The sequence below is a fragment of the Cotesia glomerata genome, linkage group LG7, assembly GCF_020080835.1.
Source record: "Cotesia glomerata isolate CgM1 linkage group LG7, MPM_Cglom_v2.3, whole genome shotgun sequence".
Lineage (NCBI taxonomy): Eukaryota > Metazoa > Arthropoda > Insecta > Hymenoptera > Braconidae > Cotesia > Cotesia glomerata.
The window spans coordinates 22,093,303-22,117,671 of record NC_058164.1 but is presented as its reverse complement, the minus strand read 5'-3'; the positions used below and the strand labels follow the sequence as shown (position 1 = coordinate 22,117,671).

At 31.9% G+C, this 24,369-nt stretch overlaps 2 protein-coding genes across 2 annotated transcripts; both read right to left on the bottom strand.

The window, feature by feature from the left end:
* Positions 1-24: 24 nt before the first annotated feature.
* On the bottom strand, positions 25-10,038 carry LOC123269752. The gene is made up of 9 exons (XM_044735588.1): positions 9,934-10,038; positions 6,285-6,613; positions 5,961-6,212; positions 5,747-5,885; positions 5,661-5,665; positions 4,555-4,642; positions 4,040-4,374; positions 3,719-3,970; positions 25-177 (listed from the first exon to the last, which is right to left on the bottom strand). The coding sequence occupies exons 1-9, from the start codon at positions 9,986-9,988 to the stop codon at positions 25-27; spliced, it is 1,608 nt and encodes a 535-aa protein (XP_044591523.1). The 5' UTR covers positions 9,989-10,038.
* Positions 10,039-17,656: 7,618 nt separating this feature from the next.
* Positions 17,657-20,339, bottom strand: LOC123268690 (chymotrypsin-1-like). The gene is made up of 4 exons (XM_044734013.1): positions 20,282-20,339; positions 19,041-19,375; positions 18,708-18,959; positions 17,657-17,866 (listed from the first exon to the last, which is right to left on the bottom strand). Exons 1-4 carry the CDS (start codon positions 20,337-20,339, stop codon positions 17,723-17,725), a joined length of 789 nt encoding a protein of 262 aa, XP_044589948.1. The 3' UTR covers positions 17,657-17,722.
* Between the last annotated feature and the right edge of the window lie 4,030 nt (positions 20,340-24,369).

Genomic DNA, 24,369 nt, shown 5'->3' with positions numbered 1-24,369 from the left:
TATGACTAATTTGATACAATACTCTTAATTATACGTTCTGCTAATTACTCTTCTGATCCAAGGTAAGTAAGAATACACCCGGGTGTAGATATCGGGAAGTCCAGATCCACAAGCGTAGCCCATGGAGACGACTCCAACTATCTCTCCATTGAGCACTAAAGGTCCTCCACTGTCACCCTGAAAATATACTTGTGGTAAGTTTCGTTAACTTTTCTGTTACAGAAACTAGCAGCAGATCCTGGCAATTTACAGTATCGATGGAAAATTTCTGAACAACCTTCTTGTTTACGTTTTAATTTAAATATGATACATAAAAAAATTAACTTGATCTACAAAGAAAATGCTATTTTATTTTACAAAGAGTGTACGATCATGTCATTGACTTTCTTCTTGATTTATTTTACTTTTAATAATCGTTTCAATAAATGTTCATCTCGTCTGGAAACTTTCTGTCGGTAGTGTAAATCTGCAGCAAAATCCAGCCCTCGAGGTTTTGAGAATGCCGTAAAAATACCGTAATTTTTCCGTTATAATTCGGTAATAATGCGGTTAAATTACCCCCACGGAAAAATTATATATCCTCGAATATATGCTGGGAATATATCCTGGTATATATTCAAGGATATATGCTGAGTATAAGAAAATTCGCCGAAAAATATATCTCAAAATATATCCTAGAATATATCCTATGATATATTCTAAGATATATATGCATGTTTTACGTCCATTGATTATGAACCAGACTATAGATCTCAAAAAAATTTTGCGTACAACGGGATACATACGAGCGCAAGTATATATATCCATGGATATATCCGGGATATATACTGGAATATATACTAGCACATATATCGTAGCATATATTTTTTTGCGAATTTTCGTATATCCCAGCATATATTCTAGAGTATATTCTAGGATATATTCCCAGTATATATTCTAGGATATATAATTTTTCCGTAGGGGTATAGTTGTTTTGGCCAGTTTTGATACTGTAATTATCCAGCATATATTCTGTACAGTTATGCTGTACAGTTACCAAAAATATACTATACGATTACCGCATTAATGCCCAAATTTTACCCAAAAAATTCCAAATAATTACCGCAATAATACAGTAATTTATAAGTAATAAAACCATATTTTTTGCTAACAATAAAAATGAATAAAATGAAAAATTTCCAATTTTGCTTTTTATTCTCCATTGATACTTTGCAAAAACAAATGCTGTTTTTGAATAAATACTATATAGAATATTATTTTTTAATTAGGTATTTAGCGGTAATAAATACAAAGGAATACATATGTTAAGTATATACAGAGTGTCCCAGAAGTAACGGACGCCATTGTAGCATCTGATAAACAAAATAATTCTGAGACGAAAAGCCCTTAGCCATTTTTTAATCAGACGCATAGATAATTAATTATTAATTAAAATAACGTCCTTTTATGCGTTAGAGAGAGAGAGCACTAGTGTCAAGTCAAGTGCGTTCCAACGAAGACGCTTGCACGTGTGAATGTGTAAGTAAATATGTGTGACTACGTTAGCTATAGAAACTAGTTAGTCATACAGTTAGTTGTGTCTTTGTTTGGCACATACTTTACTGGACACTGGCGCTCTCTCTCTAACAAATGAAAAGACGTTATTTTTAATTAATAATTAATTATCTAAAGCCAGTCCCATGGCTAAGCGGTATAATGCTTGTCATGCATGCTTGGGACTGGTGAGGCGTGGGTTCGAATCCCGGTGTGAGCTGAAATTTAATTTTTAGTGAACATTGGTGCTCGTAACTCACGCCAGGCTGTACAGGTTTGGGTTTTTCGATGGTTTCCCCAAGCCCTGTGCTACCGGTGGGGCACAGACAAATGCATACAGTTTCCCCAAAGTCGGCCCATCGCCGCATTACTCTTCAGGCTGAAAAAGTATGTAATACCACCAAACTTATTCTGCCAAATTTAATGTACCGATCAGCCTAGAGACCCCTTCCGGTCTCGGCCGGACCCCCATCGAGACAGAAGTCTGAAAAGCGGGGTTAAAATAAAAAAAAAAAAAAATTAGAAAAACGGTTGACCCTGAAGGCTATCCCTGCAACTTCCCGCTAATTCCATACTTAGGCGCTTAAAATTGCACCAATGACGTTTTTGAGCTCTTCGAGCTTAAAAATACAATCTATGGGTTATTTTGAACTCTCCAAGCTCAAAGATACTACTTTCCTATGCTTTAAAGCTCTTCGAGTTCAAAAGTCTGATAGAGATTTGATAAGACACTATTTTTTGAATTTTTAAACCGCAATAACTTTTGAATGAATAAACCGATTTTCACGCGGTTGGTAGCATTCGACGCAGTTTTTCAAGCCTCATGAAGAATCTTAAATTTTGAATTGATCGCGCTAGAAATTTTGGAGTTATTCCGAAAAAACACTTTTTTTGGTTTTCTTTCGTTCACGATATCTCTCGAACGAATCAACCGATTTTGACCGGACTAGTGGCGATCGACGTGGTTTTTTGAGGTTAAGAGCTGATTAGTTTTTGGAATTGAACCATCAAGGCGTTTAAAAGTTATGCCAAAAAAACCACATTTGAAAAAAATTTTTTTTTCAGTTTTTTGAAGATTTCTCAAAATCTATCGATCTGAATCGTTCCAAATAGTTTTTGAAATCTAAGTTTGGTCAAGCCCTTTCGAATGGCACCAACCGCGATAAAATTGGTCAAGCCGTTCAAAAGTTATAAGCGGTTCACATACTTTCACACACACACACACACACACACACACACACACACACACACACACACACACACACACACACACACACACACACACACACACACACACACACACATACAGACACCGTGACAACCTCGCGGGTATAGTCAGGGAAGCTTCCTGTGACCTTCAAACGTCGACATCTGATGAAAACTCGATTTTTGCAAAACCGGGTGAAAACAATAACTTCCCGATTTTTTTAAATCTTCGATTTTCTTAGCGGGAAGTTAAAAATAATTAATTATCTATGCGGTTAATTGAAAAATGGCTAAGGACTTTTCGTCTCAGAATTATTTTTTTCATCAGATGCTACAATGGCGTCCGTGACTTTTGGGACACCCTGTATATTCTAATTTTAATTTCATCTTTAATTTCTCACTTACAAAATTGCAAATTTTCTAAAATCGAAAAGTTATACTATTTCACATATATAATTATATTATTTAATTTTAAAAATGCTTATCGTAAGATGGATGGTGTGGCTTAATGTGTATATAATAAGCAAAATGGAAATTTGGTATAGATCGGGTGTAGCTCAAATGGTAGAGTAGCCGACGTGTCTTCGGAAGGTTCTGGGTTCGAATCCCAGTCCGAGCATCATTTAATCTTACACCATTTTTAAATATGGTCTCAATACAGTCATTTTATCATCTCATTACCATAAGTATGCCGCATTTTCAGCGTAAATATTCTAAATTTTTAGCGTAAATATTTGGCATTTTGAGCGTAAATTATTTGCATTTTTACGGTAAACGTTCCGTAATGTTTTGATGAAAAAACTGACCAAAACAACTGAAAATATGCTGAAAAAATACAGCTTTAATACTGTATAACTGCGACATTTTTTCGGTATTTACAAAACCGCTAGCGAGAATTTTATGCTAGCAACTATTAAACTTCAGAGCAGTCTTGCGAAAGCCTTAATAAATATTGTTATAGGATAATCAAAAAACTTACGTCACAAAATCCAACACCTTTACCGTACCACCCACAAATATGATCCTCCGCAATGGGATAAGGAAGTTTCTGCATACAATCTTCATTACTCAGTGTCAGAACAGGAGCTTTTTGCAACCACTCAAACGTGGCACCATCTTTGTCTTTCAAGTATCCCCACCCGAGAACTGTTGCGAGTTGCCCGGCGTAGCAGTAGTCAGTTGGTAGGTTTACAACCTGCACTGTATCATCTAGGGCAGCTTCTTCTTTCATCTAATCAAGTATCTAGTCACTGTTCATGATCAAATCACCAAGCTAATCATCAAATTCACCAATACTCACCGTTATGATCCCAAGGTCGTGCAAAACTAACGGCGACTTGCCGGTATACGCAGGATGGACGTTTATCTTCTCTACTTCGTAGACTTGATTAAGATTCTTCGAACTGCTGCTTCCAGCAGCGATCCTAAACGCATCTTTGTCGAAAATTTTCATGGTCTTGGTTCTCTCGTCTGGGGTGCAAAGACAGTGTGCTGCTGTCAGGACGTGTTTCTTTGATACCAAGGCTCCACCACAGTAATGCGCACCCCAGCTTTGGACGGAAACTATCCACGGAAAATCATTGATCTGGGCGAAAGTTCCACCGACTATTTTTCTTGGAGATTTGCCGTCAATTCCTGGTCCAGAAGTTCAAAAGAGTATTAATAGTATTCTTTTTTAGTATTAGCAAGTGCAAGTTGATTCCCCCGATTGAAAAATCTAATTTAAAATTATTAAAAACAATTCAAAATAATTTGAGTTTACTTAGTTATAGATTGAATCATTTTAAATTAGATTTCTTAATCAGGATTGCTTACCGAGAGGTAGAAAGATCGCAAGGATAAAAACGATATGGATAAAGCGATCCATTTTGGAAATACTGAGGTAACAATGTATTCTTAACGGCTTTTATGCATCCTAAATGTCTTATCAATTGGTGACACAATTTGGTGATTGCATTGGACATTATTATGATTCAGTAAATGGAGCGTTATAATTTCATTATTTATTGCATGAATAAACAAATGAAATCTGAGAAAGAAAGTTAATTTTAGCTTATCTTTGTTATTTAATCCAGTAATTTATTCACGCGTGTGTGGGTATTTTGATTGTTAAAGAGTATCATCAATCATTATAGACCTCATTTTAATTCCGAGTCCAAATTTAGTTTGCTATAACATGAGCTTTTTTTTAATCCAAACTTCGATTCCATTTATAAGCAGTTTGGAAAATCCAAAAAAGCACGCCTCATAACGTCCATTTAATTTCTAATAAAAATTCTTATCAACTCATTCGTATTAAATGACTCAACAAATTGTACTTTAATTATAGATTCAAATACTTTGCGCCCCATCTTCATCTAAGATAAGAAAAATAGGACGCAAGTGCACCACTGAATAGATGACCGAGCGCCCCATACGTTACTTAAGGCTAGTCTTTATTTACATATATGTATAGACATACGAAAGACTAGTCGATTTTAGTTTTCTATTAATTGTAATTAAACGGCACCGAATTACACAGCCATTTTCGATATGAAACTGCGCGATGTGATTCTGAAGCTAATAAAAAAAAAATGTCTATATTTTAAGTTTTGTAGGCGCAATCGTGCCAGATCCACACATACAGACTTCTGAACAGGCCAAGAAATTTTTTGTAAGTTTTTTTTACACTAAATAAAATAAATGTCTTTTAAAAATCTCAAATGCGTTAAAACGAGTGTTTTTTCTTACATACGTATATTCTTATTATTAAATAAGTGCAATATGAATAAAATAGAAACATTTTCACTTCAGAAAATTGCTTGATTTTAGTAAAACGAGAGTAGAGCGCTACCTCAACCGCTTTGCGGTATGAGGTGTGCAATCAATTATAACAACATGAATCATCTCTTTTATATTATTTAATACTCTTGTAATATTACATAGCCTTAAATTCGATATAACCAATAAGAATACATTTCAAATTCAATATTTCAGTAGCCAATAACTATCAAAAGTCATCAATAACTCCCGATGATCCCATTAATCCACGGCAAGTAGGCGTAAACACGGGTATAAACATCCGGATATCCCCTACCACAGCCCCAGCCCATTGAAATAACACCTATTACTACATTGTTGTAAATCATAGGTCCGCCACTGTCACCCTGTAACCGAATTCCATTATATCTCTATCATAATCTTCCACTTAAAACTAACCTTCAACCATAAAAAAATCTTACTTGACAAATTCCACTGTCCTGACTGTAATACCCGCAAAACTGACCCTCGTAAATATTCGTTGGAGTTCTTTGATTGCACTCATGGTTGTTCAAGGTTATCATTGGCGTCTTCTTGAGAACATCTGAAGTGACGCTAGAATTTTGCGACGTATACCCCCACCCTAACGATGTTCCGTAAATGCCCGCATGAACGTCAGAAGATGGCAGCCCGATGATATTTTGTGTTTCGTCAATAGTTACATCGTGCGCAAGCTGAAATTTATCAGATTTTATGTTGAAGTTATAAAAAAAACAACACTTTAAATAACAAATCTTAAAACTTACCGTTACTATTCCTATGTCATGCAAAAAATCCGGCAGCTCTCCTGTAAAACCTGGATGGATATCCATTCTTTCAATTCCACTTATATATTTCGGGTACTTGTGGTTACTAGTTCCCGACACTACCGACATCCCAGATTTGTCATGCAATCTTACAGGTCCCGTTCCGTAATCCGCCAGACAGTGAGCCGCCGTAAGAAGATGACGCTGTGTTATGAAAACTCCTCCGCACCAATGAATCCCAAATCGTTGAATGGAAGCTATTATGGGGAAGTCGGTGATCTTGGCGTCCGAGCCGTTTACTATTTTCTTCGGTGGCTTGCCTTCTATTACTGCAACAGAAATGATAGTAAAAAAGTGCACGTCTTATAACGCTTATTTCAATAGTAGATTGTTATGCCTTGGGAGAAAGGTTCAATTTTCGTCTAAATAATTTACACAAATTTTAATGTCTAAACTATAGTCACATTTAATTGTTTATTTGTTAACATAAAGTTGGACTGTATAAACATCAACTGGAAAACTAATTGTTAATTGTTAAATTTTAACTAAATTGCTAGTATTTATTCTGGGGTTAATTTTATAACATAATATTAAAGGAAGATTTTTAATTACAATTCTATAATTTATTCTTTAAGATTTTCTGTAACTACCCGGGAAAAATGATCAGGACTGATCAGACCTGTTCATATCTGATCAGGCCTGAAATTAGACCTGAGCAGACCTGTTCATATCTGATCAGGCCTGAAATTAGACCTGAGCAGGCCTGTTCATGTATGATCAGGCCTGAAATTATACCTGATCAGACCTGTTCATGTCTGAAGCATTAAATACGCTCAGACCTGATCAGACCTGTTCATGCCTGCTCATGTCTGTTCATGTCTGTAGCGTTAAATACGTTCAGATCTGATCAGACCTGTTCATGCCTGCTCATGTCTGTTCATGTCTGAAGCCTTAAATACGCTCAGACCTGATCAGACCTGTCCATGTCTGATATCTAGCCAACACTGAGAGACAATTTTATTTAATAGTAATGAAATTTTATTACTATTTAATAAAACGTTTATTTGGCTAATCCCAAATAAAAATTTATTAAATATTAATTAAATTTCCTTAAATACTAATAAAAATTTTATTAAATACTAATAAATGTTTTTTAGTATGTAATGAATATTTATCTACATGTAATATAAAGAAAATTCATTAATCAACTAACTAACAAGTATTGATCAGTAATTAATTGAATAAATAATTAAGTAAAATTGAATTTTGTCGGAACTATATTTTGAAATACAAAAGTCTACAACTGTTGTTATCCGAGTGGATGTTAATTTTTATGCACTTAAATTTAAAAATTTCACAAATGAATCGATAAGAGTTAGGCATTATTTAATAAAATGAAAACAGAAGCAGAAAACCAGACAATGTAGGGACGCATTTGTTAAAAATAAAGACTATGATTTCATAAATTCAATCGAATATTTATTTATTTTTATTATTTAAAATCTCTACATGTGATTCGTCATGAAGTAAACAAATAGGTTAGGTTAGGATGTCTTGTTAAAAATCTTAATACTATTTATTAAAAGACTTTACTGTGAAAATATATTTGAATATATTATAATTAATTGATGAATATTAATTTTTTTTTTTTTTGAGATTATTTCTTTTAATGACTTAATATTCGTATTAATGACAGCAAACGAAAGCGTCGTTCGTGGTTATTTTAATAAACACATATTAGTATTTAAGAAAATTTTATTAAATACTTATGAAATTTTATTAAATACTAATATAATTTTATTTATATGAAATATAATTTTATTAATATTAACTAAATTTTTTCAAGTCCAAATAAACTGTTTTATTACTATTGAATAAAATTCTCTCTCAGTGTAGAACCATATGTTAATGGAGCGAAAAAATACATAGCCGTTCCGAATAAATCACTGTAATATATGATTAATTATTAATAATTAATAAATTAGGTATAGAACTCCGTTAACTATAAGGATAAATCATGTATAAAATTTGAATTACTTGAAGTAGCTCGAAAGATACTCTCAAATTAAGATGAATCATTTGGTCAAGAGGTAAAGTGTCAGTCTGAAGAGCGCGAGGTGAACGGTTCGAATCCACGTCGGCACCGATTTTTTTTATGGACCTGATCGAGTCAGACATGAACAGATCTGATCAGACCTGAACATGCCTGGCCAGGTCTGATCAGACCCGGTCATTTTTCATACCTGATCAGACCTGAAGACTCATGCCTGTTCATGTCTGATCAGATCTGATCATTTTTTCCCGGGTAGGAATTCATAACAATCCGTAGTGTATTCTATGAGTTCCATATTCTGTAACTGATTAAAAAGGTGTTAAAAAACATACATTGCAGTTTTAAGTATCATCATATGCCACACTGAAAAAAAAAATTTTTTCCTCATTTGTTTTCTTGATTTAAAAAAACTGCTATTCTTAACCTTAAAATACCACGCTTTATTATAAGGCTAGTTTTTTGACAGTGAGAAAACGGTATTCTTACAGTTAAAAAACTTTCGTATTTTAATCATAAGAATACCAGTTTTTTAACCATAAGGAAACATTTCCTTGGTAGAAAATAGTATATTACATACCTAGGCCAGTAAAATAAGAAAAGTCTCAGATCACATGTAATTGTTGGCCGAGGCGAAGCCGAGGTTGACAAACATGTGATCTGAGGCTTTCTTATTTACTGGCCAAGGTGTATACTATTTTCTGCTCGACGTAGCCGGAATGTGGCAACTTTGTTTAGCGCAGCGGCCAGAAAGTTGCCACTTTCCGGCCGGAGGCTGAAAAACTTTTTTTTCAGTGCACGGGAATAAACTGGTAATATAGTGTGCTCTGCCCAGACGCAGGCGTATAAACATCACCGTCAGCAATTTTGAAATATAACGTTAAAAGAATAAGAATAATCTACAGAGGCATAATAAGATATAAATTTATATTTATTAGATTTGATAAATTTAATTATTTAGTGATCTCTAAAAAATCGAAAATTTGCTGTCAATTGTTTAAGAAAGTTATTAACGATTAAAATTTAGATTTTTAACATACAATTTTATGGCAGAACAGCCATATTTGACAGAGAGGACCTACTCAGTGGGTATCATTTTCGGTATCCGAAAAAATAATTCGAACGGCTTAGACCGGGAGTCGAATCCGGAACGTTTGGTTATGCGTCAAAAGCTCTACCAGTTACGCTATCTAAGACACTGTCCGTAACTACTTTTTAAATCACCAAATAAATTTAAAATTAAAAATAATAATATTTACATTATTAAAGTTGATACCATAATAAATAATGTTTTAAAAAATTATCTGATTTATGTAGTTTATATAAATATATCAAAACATTTATAGAATGTTGACGAACGTTTAAATTAATTATTTATTATTTTACTTGGTATAATTAAAATTATTTTAGTTGATTTTTAACCATACAATAAACAAAAAATTATAAATCATTAAGATTATTGATATAATGTAAAATCTTTTTCAAAACTCCAATGAATTTCATAAAAAGTTAATACTAATTTTACTTTAGCGTAGCGTATGAACGTCCTTAACTTTTCTTTGTTGTATGTTTTTAATATCTTTTAGTTCGAGTACATACCGCTAGTGAGCGCCAGCCCGATTATCGCCACAAGTATAACCTGTGATGCAGCCATTTTGGTGTTGGAAACTCGAAAGCTATGAAATTTTGCAAATCGGAGATTAATAAGCGATTCTTTATCGTAATTCCAAACATTGAAAAGCTATTTATATTTAATTACTTAATGCAGTCGGCAAATACTTTACAAATATATAACAATAATCTTAAACAAATAACTATTTTTAGAATTTTGGAAGAATAACTCAGTTAGATAGAAGACCTTTGGACACAAATCTGGACAATTAATTCAAATTTTTAATCATTTTTAATTATCAAAATATGATTCAAAATGATAAAAAAATTTTTAATTACTTTAAATCATTTCTAATCGTTAAAATTTGAATTCATAAAGTATTTTGTGATTAAACAATATTATGAATTTTTAATTTTAATTCAAAAGTTTTAAATCATTACGGTTACAGAAATTTTATGATAAGAAATGATTTGGCATGATTAAAAATTCTTAATCCTAATTGAATCATTTTAAATCAAAAACCGATAAAAATTCACTGAATATTTCATCATGAAAATAATTCGATATGAATAAAAACTATTAATCCTAACGCAATCATTTTGAATCATTACAGATAACAGAAATTTCGAAAGTATTTGATAATTAGAAATGATTCGACATCGTTAAAAATATTCAATCCTAACTTAATGGTTTTGAATAAGATAACTAGTCCAACGGCTATATAAAGAATGAAGCCCGTGTACATTTTATGTCCATGGGAAAATCCAACGATTTCTTATATATTTTCGGTCAAGGATTACGAAGATCATATTTAATTTTTTGACAGATAATGCAAACAATTGTAAATAAAAATTTAATTGTTTAAACCGCGATAACTCAGGAACGGGAGATTTGACTCTATGTCGTGCGCAAGCATCCCACGGACTCTATCGACAAACGACAAGCAAAAAGAAAATACAAAGACGAAAGAAAATTAGAAGCGCGATGTGGACTAGAGATTAAGAAAAGAAACTCATGAGAGCCGTAAAAGAGACTCTATAGAAGATTTCCAGACCCATAATCGATCGATCCACTCCATAGACACGGAAAAACAGCCCTATAAGTGGCTATTTTCAGCTAATTTCGGCGAAGTTTGAGTTTTAAAAATTCATTCCCCGGTGTCCACTGGAGATTAAGAAAAAAAACTCATGGAAATCATAGAGTGCATCCTATAGGAGATTTCCAGACCCATAATCAATCGATCAACCCCCTGGACCCCGAGTAACAGCCCTACAAAAGGCGATTTTTTAGAATTTGACGAAAATTTGACTTTTAAAAATTCAATTTTTGGTATCCACCGGAGATTAACAAGGGAAACTCATGAAAATTATAGAATATACGTCAAAAAAGATATTTAGACCCATAATCGATCGATCCACCCCATAGACACCGGGTCACAGCCCCGTAAGCGGCGATTTCTTTATAATTTGACGAATATTTGAATTTTAGAAATTCAATCCTCGGTGTCCACCAGAGATTAAGGAAGGAAACTCATGGAAATCAGAGAGTAGATACTTTAGGGAAGATATTTAGACCCATAATCGATCGATCCACCCCATAGACACCGGGTCACAGCCCCGTAAGCGGCGATTTCTTTATAATTTGACGAATATTTGAATTTTAGAAATTCAATCCTCGGTGTCCACCAGAGATTAAGGAAGGAAACTCATGGGAATCATAAAGTAGATACTTCTAAAGATTTCTAGACCCATAATTAATCGATCAACCCCATTGACATCGAGTATCAGCCCCATAAGATGTAAATTTTGTCTTATTTGTCGGAAATTTGACTTTAAAAAATTCAATCCTCGGTGTCCACTCGAGATTAAGAAAAGAAACTCATAGAAATCATAAAGTAGAGTCTACTGAAGATTTCCAGACCCATAATTGATCGATCAACCCCATAGACACCGAGTATCAGCCCCGTAAGATGTGAATTATGTCTTATTTGTCGAAAATTTGATTTTAAAAAATTCGATCCTTGGTGCTCACTCGAGATTAAGAAAAAAACTCATGGAAATCATAGAGTTGAGTCTACCCAAGATTTTCAGACCCATAATTAATCGATCAACCCCAGAGATATCGAGTATCTGCCTCATCAGATGACAATTTTATCTTATTTGATGGAAATTTGTTTTTTTAAAATTCGTTTTTCGGTGACCACTCAAGATTAAAATTTTTTGAAGTCTAATTTCTGACAAATAAGTAAAAAAAAATGCCTTTTATGGGGCTGTTACTCGGTGTCCATAGGGTTGATAATTATGGGTCTGTAACTCTTCAGTAGACTCTACTCTATGATTTCTGAGTTTCTTTCCTTAACCTTGAGTGGACACCGAGAATTGAATTTTCTAAGGTCACATTTTTGGTGCCGCGACTATTAAACCGCAGACAATTCAACTGCGACAGTTCAACCGCGATATTTCAACCGGTGACAGTTCAACCGGTTAAAACTCATGAAAAAAAGCTCATTATACTAACAAGATACGTCAGTAATGCGTTTTCATCCCCCGAAAAAATATCCCCAACAAAATTACCCGCGTTTGTGTTTGTTTAATATCGAATAAACACACACAAAAACCATGTTAAAAAAGCGCAACACGATTACCCGCGACTGTGTTGGTCTAATATCGAATAAACACAAGGTTTTTTAGTCCAATCGAATACAGCTATACCGACCCGGGAAAAAATGAATTTGTCTAATCATATATAGTTATATATAATCACTTATATATAATTAGAATTGAAAATTGACCAGATCTAATCATATATAATTATTTCTATAAAAATAAAAAAAATTCATCGTGAGCGGGGATCGAACCGGGAACTCGACGTTTTCAAAACTAACACACTACCTGTTTACCTACGAGACTTAATGGAACAGTACAGCTTGAAATACCTACAACTAATGCAAATCGAATATATAATCGACTTTTATAAGTTAAATTAATTAATACAGTTCCATTATTTCATCCACAAAAAACTATAGTTTAAAAGATTATTAATCATTGAAGTAGCAAACTCTGAGATGAAAACAGAGAATGTTTTATAGTAATCACAAAATGCATATATAATTATATATGATTCATATATAATTATATATGATTCATATATAATTAGATATAATTCATGTATAATTAGATATGATTTCCGTATAGTTACACTGATATTGATAGAAGAATTTGTTTATATTTAATGAGCTTTATTAACTGTTAATAAGTGATTTTTTAACATCATGGGATTTAATATATATTTATTACCAGTTAATAAATTATTTATTAAATACGATTTATTAAATGTTAATAAATATTTGTTAACAGTTAACAAAATATTTATTTAAAATCAGAAGCAAAAATATTAATTTTCTTTTGACATTTTATATAACCCGACAGCTGGAATACATAACTGTAACACACGATAACATTTAATAAATCGTATTTAATAAATAATTTATTAAACGGTAATAAATATATATTAAATCCCATGATGTTAAAAAATCAATTATTAACAGTTAATAAAGCTCATTAAATATAAACAAATTCTTCTATCAATATCAGTGTAACTACACGGAAATCATATCTAATTATATATGAATCATATCTAATTATATATGCATTTTGTGATTACTATAAAACATTCTCTGTTTTCATCTCAGAGTCTGCTACTCCAATGATTAATACGCTGATAGAAGAATTTATTTGTATTAAATAATATTTGTTAATAGCTAACAAATCATTTATTAGAGACCATTTTTTAATATTAAATATATATTTCTTAGTATTTAAAATGATTTGTTTGTATTTAATAAATCTGATATCCATTTATTGAATATTAATAAATCTTATTAAATACTAATAAATATTTGTTAAGGCCTAACAAATGACTTCTAATAAATGATTTTTTAAATATTAACAAATCTTTTTAACTATAAACAAATCCTTCTATCAGTGTAATCTTTTAAACTATAGTTTTTTGTGGATGAAATAATGGAACTGTATTAATTAATTTAACTTATAAAAGTCGATTATGTATTCGATTTGCATTAGTTGTAGGTATTTCAAGTTGTTCTCTTCCAGTAAGTCTCGTAGGTAAACAGGTACCGTGTTAGTCTCCTGATCAAGAAATTTTTATCACGAATAATAATACAGCTTGCCTACCACCTCAAGCCTTTATCTATTTTGATAAAGAAGGAGTCATCCAAGACAGCAACAACATTCCTGTAATCTATCATTGGGGCAGAAATATTGCAAACAAAAGAGTCAACTTAACTTCTGAGATGGTTATCAACTAAAAATTCGATCCAGTTTATTCCATGGCCTTACCTGAACGTGACAAGATGGACTTCCACAGTCTCGATGACAGATACTGGTGGCTGGAGGACTCCTGTCACCGTGTAAAATTAAAAAAACGTAAGCTGAACGGCTGGTCGGCGATTTTGTGAAGTGTAAATATGTATGTATTGTAAATACTGTAAATTCTTAAGCTAAAATTTCTTATTTTTATTTTTCTATTTTTCTCTTCATTAACTTCATTAACTTTTCAGAGAGTCAAGCGAGGGTTTTTTTTTTATAATTTTCCACCGCAATCTAATAAACATAAAATATAAATTATATGGTAATTTAAAATATAAATACTTAAACAATGAGATAATAAGGCCCTGAATCCCAGGCCCACATACTAGATTGGTATGAGCAGCTCCACACACGGAGACTAATACTAAACTTATATAAACATATCATAATGGCTAGTTTTTAAGTTAATTTTCAGCCGAACTTTGTAAAACATATGTAATTTACCAACAAAAGCAAATAAACTTTAAAAAAAAAAAAAAAAAAAGTAGCGTGTTAGTCTTGAAAGCGTCGGGTCCCCGGTTCGATCCCCGCTCACGGTGAATTTTTTTTATTTTTATAGAAATAATTATATTTAATTATATATGATTAGATCTCGCCAATTTTCAGGTCTAATTATATATAAGTGATTATATATAACTATATATGATTAGGCAAATTCATATTTTCCCGGGTAGCTGTCAAAAAAATTCAAAAGCATTAGTCATTACCTTCATATGGAAATAACATTTACTAAAATAGCCTAAATTTTAGGCCGTCAGACCACCGGGTTTGGGTCCCCTTAACAAAAAACATAAACAAAATAAAAAATCTTAGTTTTTTGTAAATAACCCAATAACTATAGGTGAAACCGAAAAAACGGGAAAAAAAAGATTCTCATAGAGAAGGAAATTTCTGAAAAAAAGTCTCGACATCTGGAACTCTAGCTTCAAAAACAATAATTTTTATTTAATGCTGTCGTATTTTAGTATTGGCGTAGCTGTGTGACAAAAGTGACGTTTTAATCATCCTAAATGATTGGAATTAAAAATTTAGTATAATTAGCCCAATTATTTAATTTTATCCGTGTATGATTAAAAATTTTCAATCGTAACGTAATCATTTTGAATCATTGAAGCGACAAAAATTTCAAAAATATTTCATAATCAGAAATGGTTTGTCATGATTGCAAATTTTTAATCTTTACATATTCCTTTTTAATCATTATAGATAACCGAAATTTACCCCTTATATCATAATTTAAAACGATTGTACATGATTAATAATTCGAAATCCTCATTGAATCATTTCAAATCATGACAGGTCCCGAGAAAAAATGTTTCTATATAATTATATATAATTGTATATAATCTTATATGATTATATATGGAATCACATATATAATTATATACAATTATATATGATCATACATAATTATATATAATCATACATGATTATATATGGAATTGTATATGAGGTTATATATAATCATATATAATTATATATGACTATATATGGAGCAATATACAACCATGCAGGATTATATATAGTTCCATATACAATTATATATAAGTATATAGAATTATATATAATCATACATGATTATATATGGAATTGTATATGAGGTTATATATAATTATATATGACTATATATGGAGCAATATACAGCCATGCAAGATTGTATATAGTCCCATATATAATTATATATAAGTATATATAATTATATATGCTTATATATAATTAACAGACATAAAAATTTTTTCTTTGAAAAAAAATTTTTTTTTGGTAATCACAAAAAGTGTAAAATGATGTTTATAATGACGTTTAAATAATTCTGAAATACAAAATTTGTCACATTTCCTATGAGATGTTTTGGTCTGCTCTGCTACTACCTAATAGTAAAATCATTATTTATTTTATTATTTAAATAAGTGTTATATTATAATTAAATTCGGTAAAATAAATAAATTATGAATAATGACTATCCAAATATATATTAAAATCAATTTTTATATTCCATTTATGATAAACTCATATGATACATTATGTAGATCATAGAATCATTATCATCTAAGACAGCAGCACAGCAGACAGATACTTTAAGACGCACGGAGATCACCAAAGTTAAGCAGCATTAAGCAGGGTTAATAGTTGGATGGGTGACCGCTGGTGTTATAGCTATAAAATTATATCTCGATATTTTTTTTTTGCATTTTAATTGGTTACACAGAATTGCGTAGGACCATATTAAATATTCTATCCATAAAATTAACCCAATAATTAATTAGATATAATAAATATATAATTAAATATTGTTATATATAATTATATACAGTTATATATAGTTATATATAATTATATATGATTATATTTGGCCATTTTTCATATATAATCATATATAACCAATTTATATATAAATATATATAAATATTTTTTCTCGGGGTGACAGAAATTCACGAAGTATTTCATGATCAGGAATGATTCAACATGATTAAAAATTTTTAATTCTAACGCAATTATTTTGAATCATTTCATAGACAAAAATTTCAAAAGTTTTTTATGATTAAAAACGATTCGACATGATTACAAAATTTTCAATCATAACTTAATCATTTTCAATCATTATAGAAGTCAGAAATTCAACGATTATTTTATGATTAGAAATTATTCCATATGATTAAAAATTTTTAATCCTAACTGAATCATTCTAAATCATAAGAAGTGGCGGAAATTCACGGAGTATGTTATGATTCGAAATGATTTGACATGATTAAAAATTTTTAATCCTAACGCAATCATTTTAAATCATTCCATAGACAAAAATTTCAAAAGTTTTTTATGATTAAAAACGATTCGACATGATTAAAAATTTTCAATCATAACTTAATCATTTACAATCATTACAGATATCAGAAATTCAACGATTATTTTATGATTAGAAATGATTTAAAATTATTAAAAATTTTTAATCCTAAAATCATTTTAAATCTTAAGAGGTCACAGAAATTCATGAAGTATTTTATGATTAGAAATGATTCGACATGATTAAAAAATTTTAATCATTTTATATTCTGTCAATTTCTCAGTATTTGAAATGATTTATAATGATTAATTTTGAAATTTCTAAAATGATTCACATGATTCGGTATGATTAAAAATAATTAAATAATTAATAATTTTTAATCATTTCAAATTATTTTGTTTAATCAGGAAAATTTAGGCAGTTGAAGGTCAGTGATGTTAATTCAGTAAATCAATTTGTAGATAAGAATTTTATTTTTAGATTTAATCAACGTTCTATAATATACTAGAAATTAAATTTTCATGCTTATGATGTATTTGACCAATCACATTACGAATAAATTGGCTTCATATATATTTCATCTCAATTTTATTAATTGGCATGAGAAGACTATTTAATGGTGGCTTTGATCCACTGAAGGTAGTGGAAAACGCGAGTGTAGATATCTGGTATTCCTTTCCCGCAGTCGATGGACATTGATACGATACCCAAGCATTCTCCACTTCTACTGTACAAGGGGCCGCCGCTGTCACCCTGAAAGATTAGTAAATTTATTGATTTTTGATAAGAACATCATTGATGGCAATTCAAAACAAAAATGTAAATTAGAGTATAAGTTTTTAATTAAGGATATTATTACTTATTTATATGTGAGAGAAAATTTTAATAAATAAAATTCTCAAAACTAAAAAAACCATGGTGGGTTTCGAACTCATGCCTGGCCAGTACTCATAGTTTGAAGTCTAGCACGTTAACCACTCTGCTACAACTAATGATTGTAGAAGTATATATTTTATATGGCTCTATCGTTTTTTTTTTAATTTATATTTTACTTTTCTTTAACATAGCTTTAAAAATATTTAGAGTTATATATAGTTATATTAAGAAGTAATTTGTTATAAGAAAAATAATATTCAAACGGTATTATGGTAAGACGCTTCATGTGATGACAAACCAAAAACTATTTTTATATGCATATTGCTTAAGCTGTTTTAAGAATATTTGTTACTGATGTGATACTGATTGTTAAAACCAAAAACAAAAAACTGGTTAGAAGTATATACACTGAAAAAAAAAATTCTTGACTGGAAGGTAAATTTTCTTGGCTCAAGAAAATATTTAAAGAGATTGAAAATTTTTTGAATGAAGTTAAAGTTTCTTAAGCCAAAAAAATTTTCTTGAGCCACGAAAATTTCTTCTTGCTCAAAAATAACTTTTGTCTTCCTTAAAATTTTCTTGGTGCAAGAAGTTTTTTTTTTCTGTATAGTTGACTACGAATCCAGACAACATGATAGATGTCAGATTACTACCAAGTGCTATCATTGAAATTAATTGGAATAGCGCACCTAATAAAATATTTTAATAGTAAACTTACATCGCAAAAACCTATACCCCAAGGTTGTGTCGCACAAAGTTGTCCCGCATAAACCAAATTTCGTGTCTCGCTTTGACACTCATGATTGTCAATGGTGAGAACGTCAGCTTTCTTCAACAACTCCGACAATATTTTTTCTCCCTCGTAGGATGTCCCCCATCCAACAACAGTGGCGTCAACATTTGGTGATGTGTCTTCACGAGGAAGCTTTGCGATTTGTCGAGATTCATTAGGCTTTATGGTGTCTTCCAACTGCAAAGTAAGAATTTAGATTAGGTTAGTCTATCCACTCATCATAATTGATAATTAGTAATTACTACTACAAATTATTACCTCAATAATAGCAATATCGTTGACATAATTGCTGATGGACCCTCGGTACTGCGGATGAATTGTAAAGCTCTTTATTTTATGAACGTTTGCCGGATGGTAACAGTTGTTAGTTCCTGACGCCACCGTTATTAGAGACTTCGGATAGCGTACTATGCCTTGTCTGGACTCATCATCATCAGACAGACAGTGGCCTGCAGTTAATATGTGTCTGGTTGTTATGAAAACTCCTCCGCAGATATGTTGACCGTAAAACCGAATTGAGACTATTGATGGATGTTCTTGTATAGAAGTTCTTGTGCCACCTGATATCTTGTTGGGGCGTCTCCCATAGGCGTCTGTGATAAGAAAAATTTATTTAACCTTAAGGCGATTCTAATTTTGTTGATTAATATTTACTTTCTTCAATTTTAAGCATGTATAATAAATAATTATATACAAAATAGGGTAGTACAAAATATCTTCTTTCCCCCTCCTGTAGCAACGCACCTTAAAATCATTACCTAACAACGCCTCTAGCAACTGTTGCTTAGCAACTTCAGTAACATCCCTTGAAACTATTATATAGAGGCGTTCTAGGGGCGTTATTACAGTAGCTAGATAAAGGAAACTTGAGCAACGCCCTCAGCAACTGTTAGCTCAGGGCATTGCTAAGGTTGCTAATTGACAGTTGTTAAAGGGTGTTACTACGGTTGCTAAGCAACAGTTGCTAAGGGGCGTTACTACGACTGCTAAACAACAGTTGCTAAGGGGCGTTACTACGACTGCTAAACAACAGTTGCTAAGGGGCGTTACTAAGGTTGCTAGGTAACGGAAACTTTAGCAACGCCCCTAGCAACCGTTACTTAGCTACTGTTAGCTAAGGGCGTTGCCAAGGTTGCTAAGCAACAGTTCGACGGTACTTTGGTAAAACCTCGTATCTCTCATTTAAAATACATAGAAGATACGAGGTTTTACCAAAGTACCGTCGAGTTGTTAAGGGGCGTTACTACGGTTGATACACTGATAAAAAATTTAACTTGACTCAAGAGCAAAAACCTTGAACCAAGAACACCAATTGGAGGAAAATGAATTTCTTGAGCCAAGAGGAAAAATTCTTGAGTCAAGATATATTTTCTTAGTTCAAGTTAAATTTTTTAAACAAGATTTCATAAGTCCCACACAAACTTTTTATTGTGAAAGGAGATTAATCAGAAAATAATAGTAATTTTTTTTCAATACAAAAATGAAACTAAATAATTTACCTTGAATAAATACGAAAGAAAGGATGAAAATAAAAATATAAATACTTTTGATAAACATTATTAATATTATTAATTACCTAACAAAAGTGAACTGCATTAAGAAATTTTTTTTCTTGTTTTATAAGGATTTAGTGTTTATTTTTTAGTATAATTAAGTGTAATCTCGATAAAACCTCCTTTTTACTTTAATTACTATTGCGCTAAATTTGTATTGATATGAAGACAATACTTAGTATAATTCATAAGTATTGAATCATATATAAGTAATACTTATAATCCATTATTTTAGTATATTTGTTATTCCAAAAATTATCATTAATGTAAACATACCTACTCTTATTATTACTTTCATTGTTTAGATGTTTAATTAGTGATAAAGTGAAAGTTTACTATGAGATCAGATACTAAATATTTGGATGATGATTAATGTAATCTAATTAATACAATTTTTTGTTATTTTAAATATTTGCTTTTAGAAACAATTAATTTAAGGAATGAAATGAAAAATTTTGAAGAAGACAAATATTTTGATTCAAAATTTTCAAATAATTGAGTAAAGTTTAATGATTTTTCAATAAATATTTTTTATATAAAATACTTTAAACCATAAATACTGTTACAACTTTAAATAAATTTATTTAGGTATAACTACATACATGGGCTTCATAAATTACAAGCCTAAACGAACCGAGCTGAAAGAAAAAATTTCTTTTGAAAAACATAAGCAATGTTGAAATAGAGAAATTAATTTGTTAAAAATTTTATTTTCTGGCTGCAGAAATACAAATTTTTGTATTTTAGTGTATTTTCTTATTAAGGAAGTACAAGCACTAGGCGGGGTGGGGATAGGTATCGACTTTAGCGCGGTAAGGGGAGAGCAGTAACCATATGATTATTCTCAATATATAGATATACATTTAACATTGGCTAATGGCGGCATTTATTTTTCTTTTAATTAATACACATTAATTAGTCGGGCAAGTGTAAATTTTTTTGAATTAAATTTATCACTAATATATTTACTTTCATCCACAAGTTTTTTAAAAATATTCACCGACAGTTTTACGAGAAAAATACAGAAATGTATCAATGTTTGGAGGTTACCCCATAAGACCAATGTTAAACTGCTCAACTTCAAAGTTAATTATTTATTTAAATAATCAGGCAATCCCCTTCAAATTTTCGGAATTTGTTTAGACATATTTAAACTTCATATTAAAAAAAATCAAGCTTTTCATCAAAAGTTGCCTTGGTCCTCGTACTTCCTTAAAAAAATTTTTTTAACTAAAAAAAAAAAAAAAAACAATTTTTGACACGCAACTTGGTAATTTTTATCCTAAATTATTTTTTTTTCATCAAATATGTCGTGAAAAAAAAAAAAATAAAGATTTCGATAGCTTTTTTGCCTTCAAAAGTTCGAAAAAATGTTGGCTCTCATGTTTTTGAATAAAATTTTTATTTTATCTTTTTTTTATGTTTTTGATATATTTTTTTTTTTTTTTTGAAAAGTACACAAAAAAACGAGCAATTAAAAAAAAAATTAAGAAAACGGTTGACCCTAAAGGCCATCCCTGCAACTTCCCGCTACCTCCATACCTAAGTGCTCAACAATTCACTTATTTTTTAAGCTCTTCGAGCTCAAAAATATAATTTTTGAGTAATTTTGAGCTCTTCGAGCTCAAAAGGCTAATGGCAGTTTTATAGAACACTATTTTTTTAATTTTCAAACCACAATAACTTTTGAATGAATTAACCGATTTTTTCGCGATTGACGGCATTCAACGCAGTTTTTTAAGTTCTTTAAAAAATCTTTAAGCGTAAACTGGTCAGACTAAAAATTTCATAGAAATTCTGAAAAAAACATTTTTTTCAATTTTTTTCGACAACGATATCTCACGAACAAATGAACCGATTTTGACCGGGCTGGTGGCAATCGACGTGGTTTTTTGAGGTTAAGATCTGATTAGTTTTTGGAATTGATCGGTTAAGCCCTTTAAAAAATATTTAAAAAAAAACGAATTTTTGAAAATTTTATTTTTGAGATTTCTCAAAATTAATCGACTCAAATTCCGTAAATTAGTATCAGAATTCTAGAGGCAAAGAAACTCTTCAGAACGCCGCTTATTTCGATCGAATCGGATGATCTGTTCAAAAGTTATGAGAGATTTACACACACACACACACACACACACACACACACCTCGGGGCAGAAGAGATACTGCTACCGGGCGCGTCTCCCCGAGCGGATGGGAGAACGCTCGCTGTCCTTGGATGACACTGAGTCTCTTAGTTGACAAGGTACAGAGAGTAGGAGCTAAATAAAATACGCTCCCGTGGACAAAACTCCCCTTAATAGGTTGGTCACACTACCTGACCTAGCAAGAAGAAGATCGTTCTCTGTTGTAACCCACTGGGAGTGTCCGGAACCTGTGTCATAGTTTCTGACGACGCAGGCCATGGCTGATGTGAGCTTGCTCTGCCGAGGTGTAAGTTACAGCAGTAGATCAGGAGCCAGCCACCTCGGGCCTTGATCAGGGAGTACGCAGTGAGTGCTAGAGATCGGAATCTTCACCGCTCCGAGCGAGTTTAGTCCGTCCGTGTATTCCGGGACTGGCTAAGTGTCGACTAGGCCTCAGGGAACTGGGGTAGGAGTACTATCTCCGAGGGTACACCCGTTCCTAGTTATGACAACCCGCTCCACTCCGTACGATGCGCTGGTAAATCAAAAAAGTATGAGTAATTTACAGGAAACAAACAAGAGTGGAAACGGGCTACATGCCCAACAAGCAGTGATTGACGCAAGCGCTGAAATGAAGCGTTCGCAAGCGCTCAAACGCCTTGAAAAGCTGATCAGTGAGTTGAATGATTTCGTCCAACCAAAATTCAACATTCACAAAGAGATAAAGGCCAAGACGACTGGTGTAGCTAACGCCCTTCAAAGGTTTGAGAAGCTGGACGAGGAGTGGCGCTCATCATTGCAGCGCATTTCCCATGCTACACCGGAGAAAGCCTGTCAGGCCGTCGTCGTGACTGACGAAGCAATGGACACCGGAGCCGAAGGTGACGGTGAATCAGTCGCGGAAGACAAAAGTAAAGCCAGCAGCAAGTCAGGTAAGAGAAAAGATCGACCTTCTCCTAACCCAGCAATCAGCCAAGTCGTGAAGAAAAAGGATTTGAAGAAAAGTCCTCCTCAAGGAGCGGCAGTACGAAGCGACGAACAGGAAAAAGAGTCGGTTTGACAAAAAATTCAGTCCAAGAAAGAGCTAAAGCGACAGAAGAAAGAGGTGCTCCCAAAACAGATGACAAAGGAGCCCCGATCTGAACCCAAGCGAAAGAAACCGCGGAAATGGATCAGACCGGATGCCCTCATCATCCGGCTGACAGAGAAAGCAAAGTACGCCGAGATCCTGCGCCGAATAAAACAGGACGTCCCTGATGATCAGGTCCGTAGTACGGTAGAGAAGATCCATAAGACCAATGCTGGAGATATGCTGATAACGGCTGTGTTACAGGTCTACTCATAAAATCTCTACTCACAGCCATCAACGACATCTGCACTCAATTACATTTTTATTCAAAATCATCTTCATTCAGTCACAACTTTATTCATTTAAATCTTTACTCTGATTCAACTTTATTCATTATTATTTGCCTTCAGGTAGAACTTTAATCAGTTACAACCTTACTCAAATTCAACAGTAGTCAATTACAACTTTGCTTAGTTTCAATTGTATTCATTTTCAAGTCTATTCACTGAATTTTTAACTCAGTTATATCTCTATTCACAAAGAATCTATTCACTTACTCGATTACAAAACTCGATTTTTGAAAAATTCCCCTTTTTCTTGGCGAGAAGTTAAAAATTGAATATCACAATTCTAAAAAATTTATAAATTTTTTTGAAAATTTGTAAAATTGTGATAACTTTTTTTTTTTAATTCATTTTTTTATGTAATTTTCAAAACAAAATAAATAAAAAGTTTTAAGAATGAAAATGAAAATGCTGGACCCCACTTGTAAATAATTGCCAAAAGTTACTATGCCAAAAATTTTTATTTCTTCAGCTACAAAATAAAATAGTTTGAAAA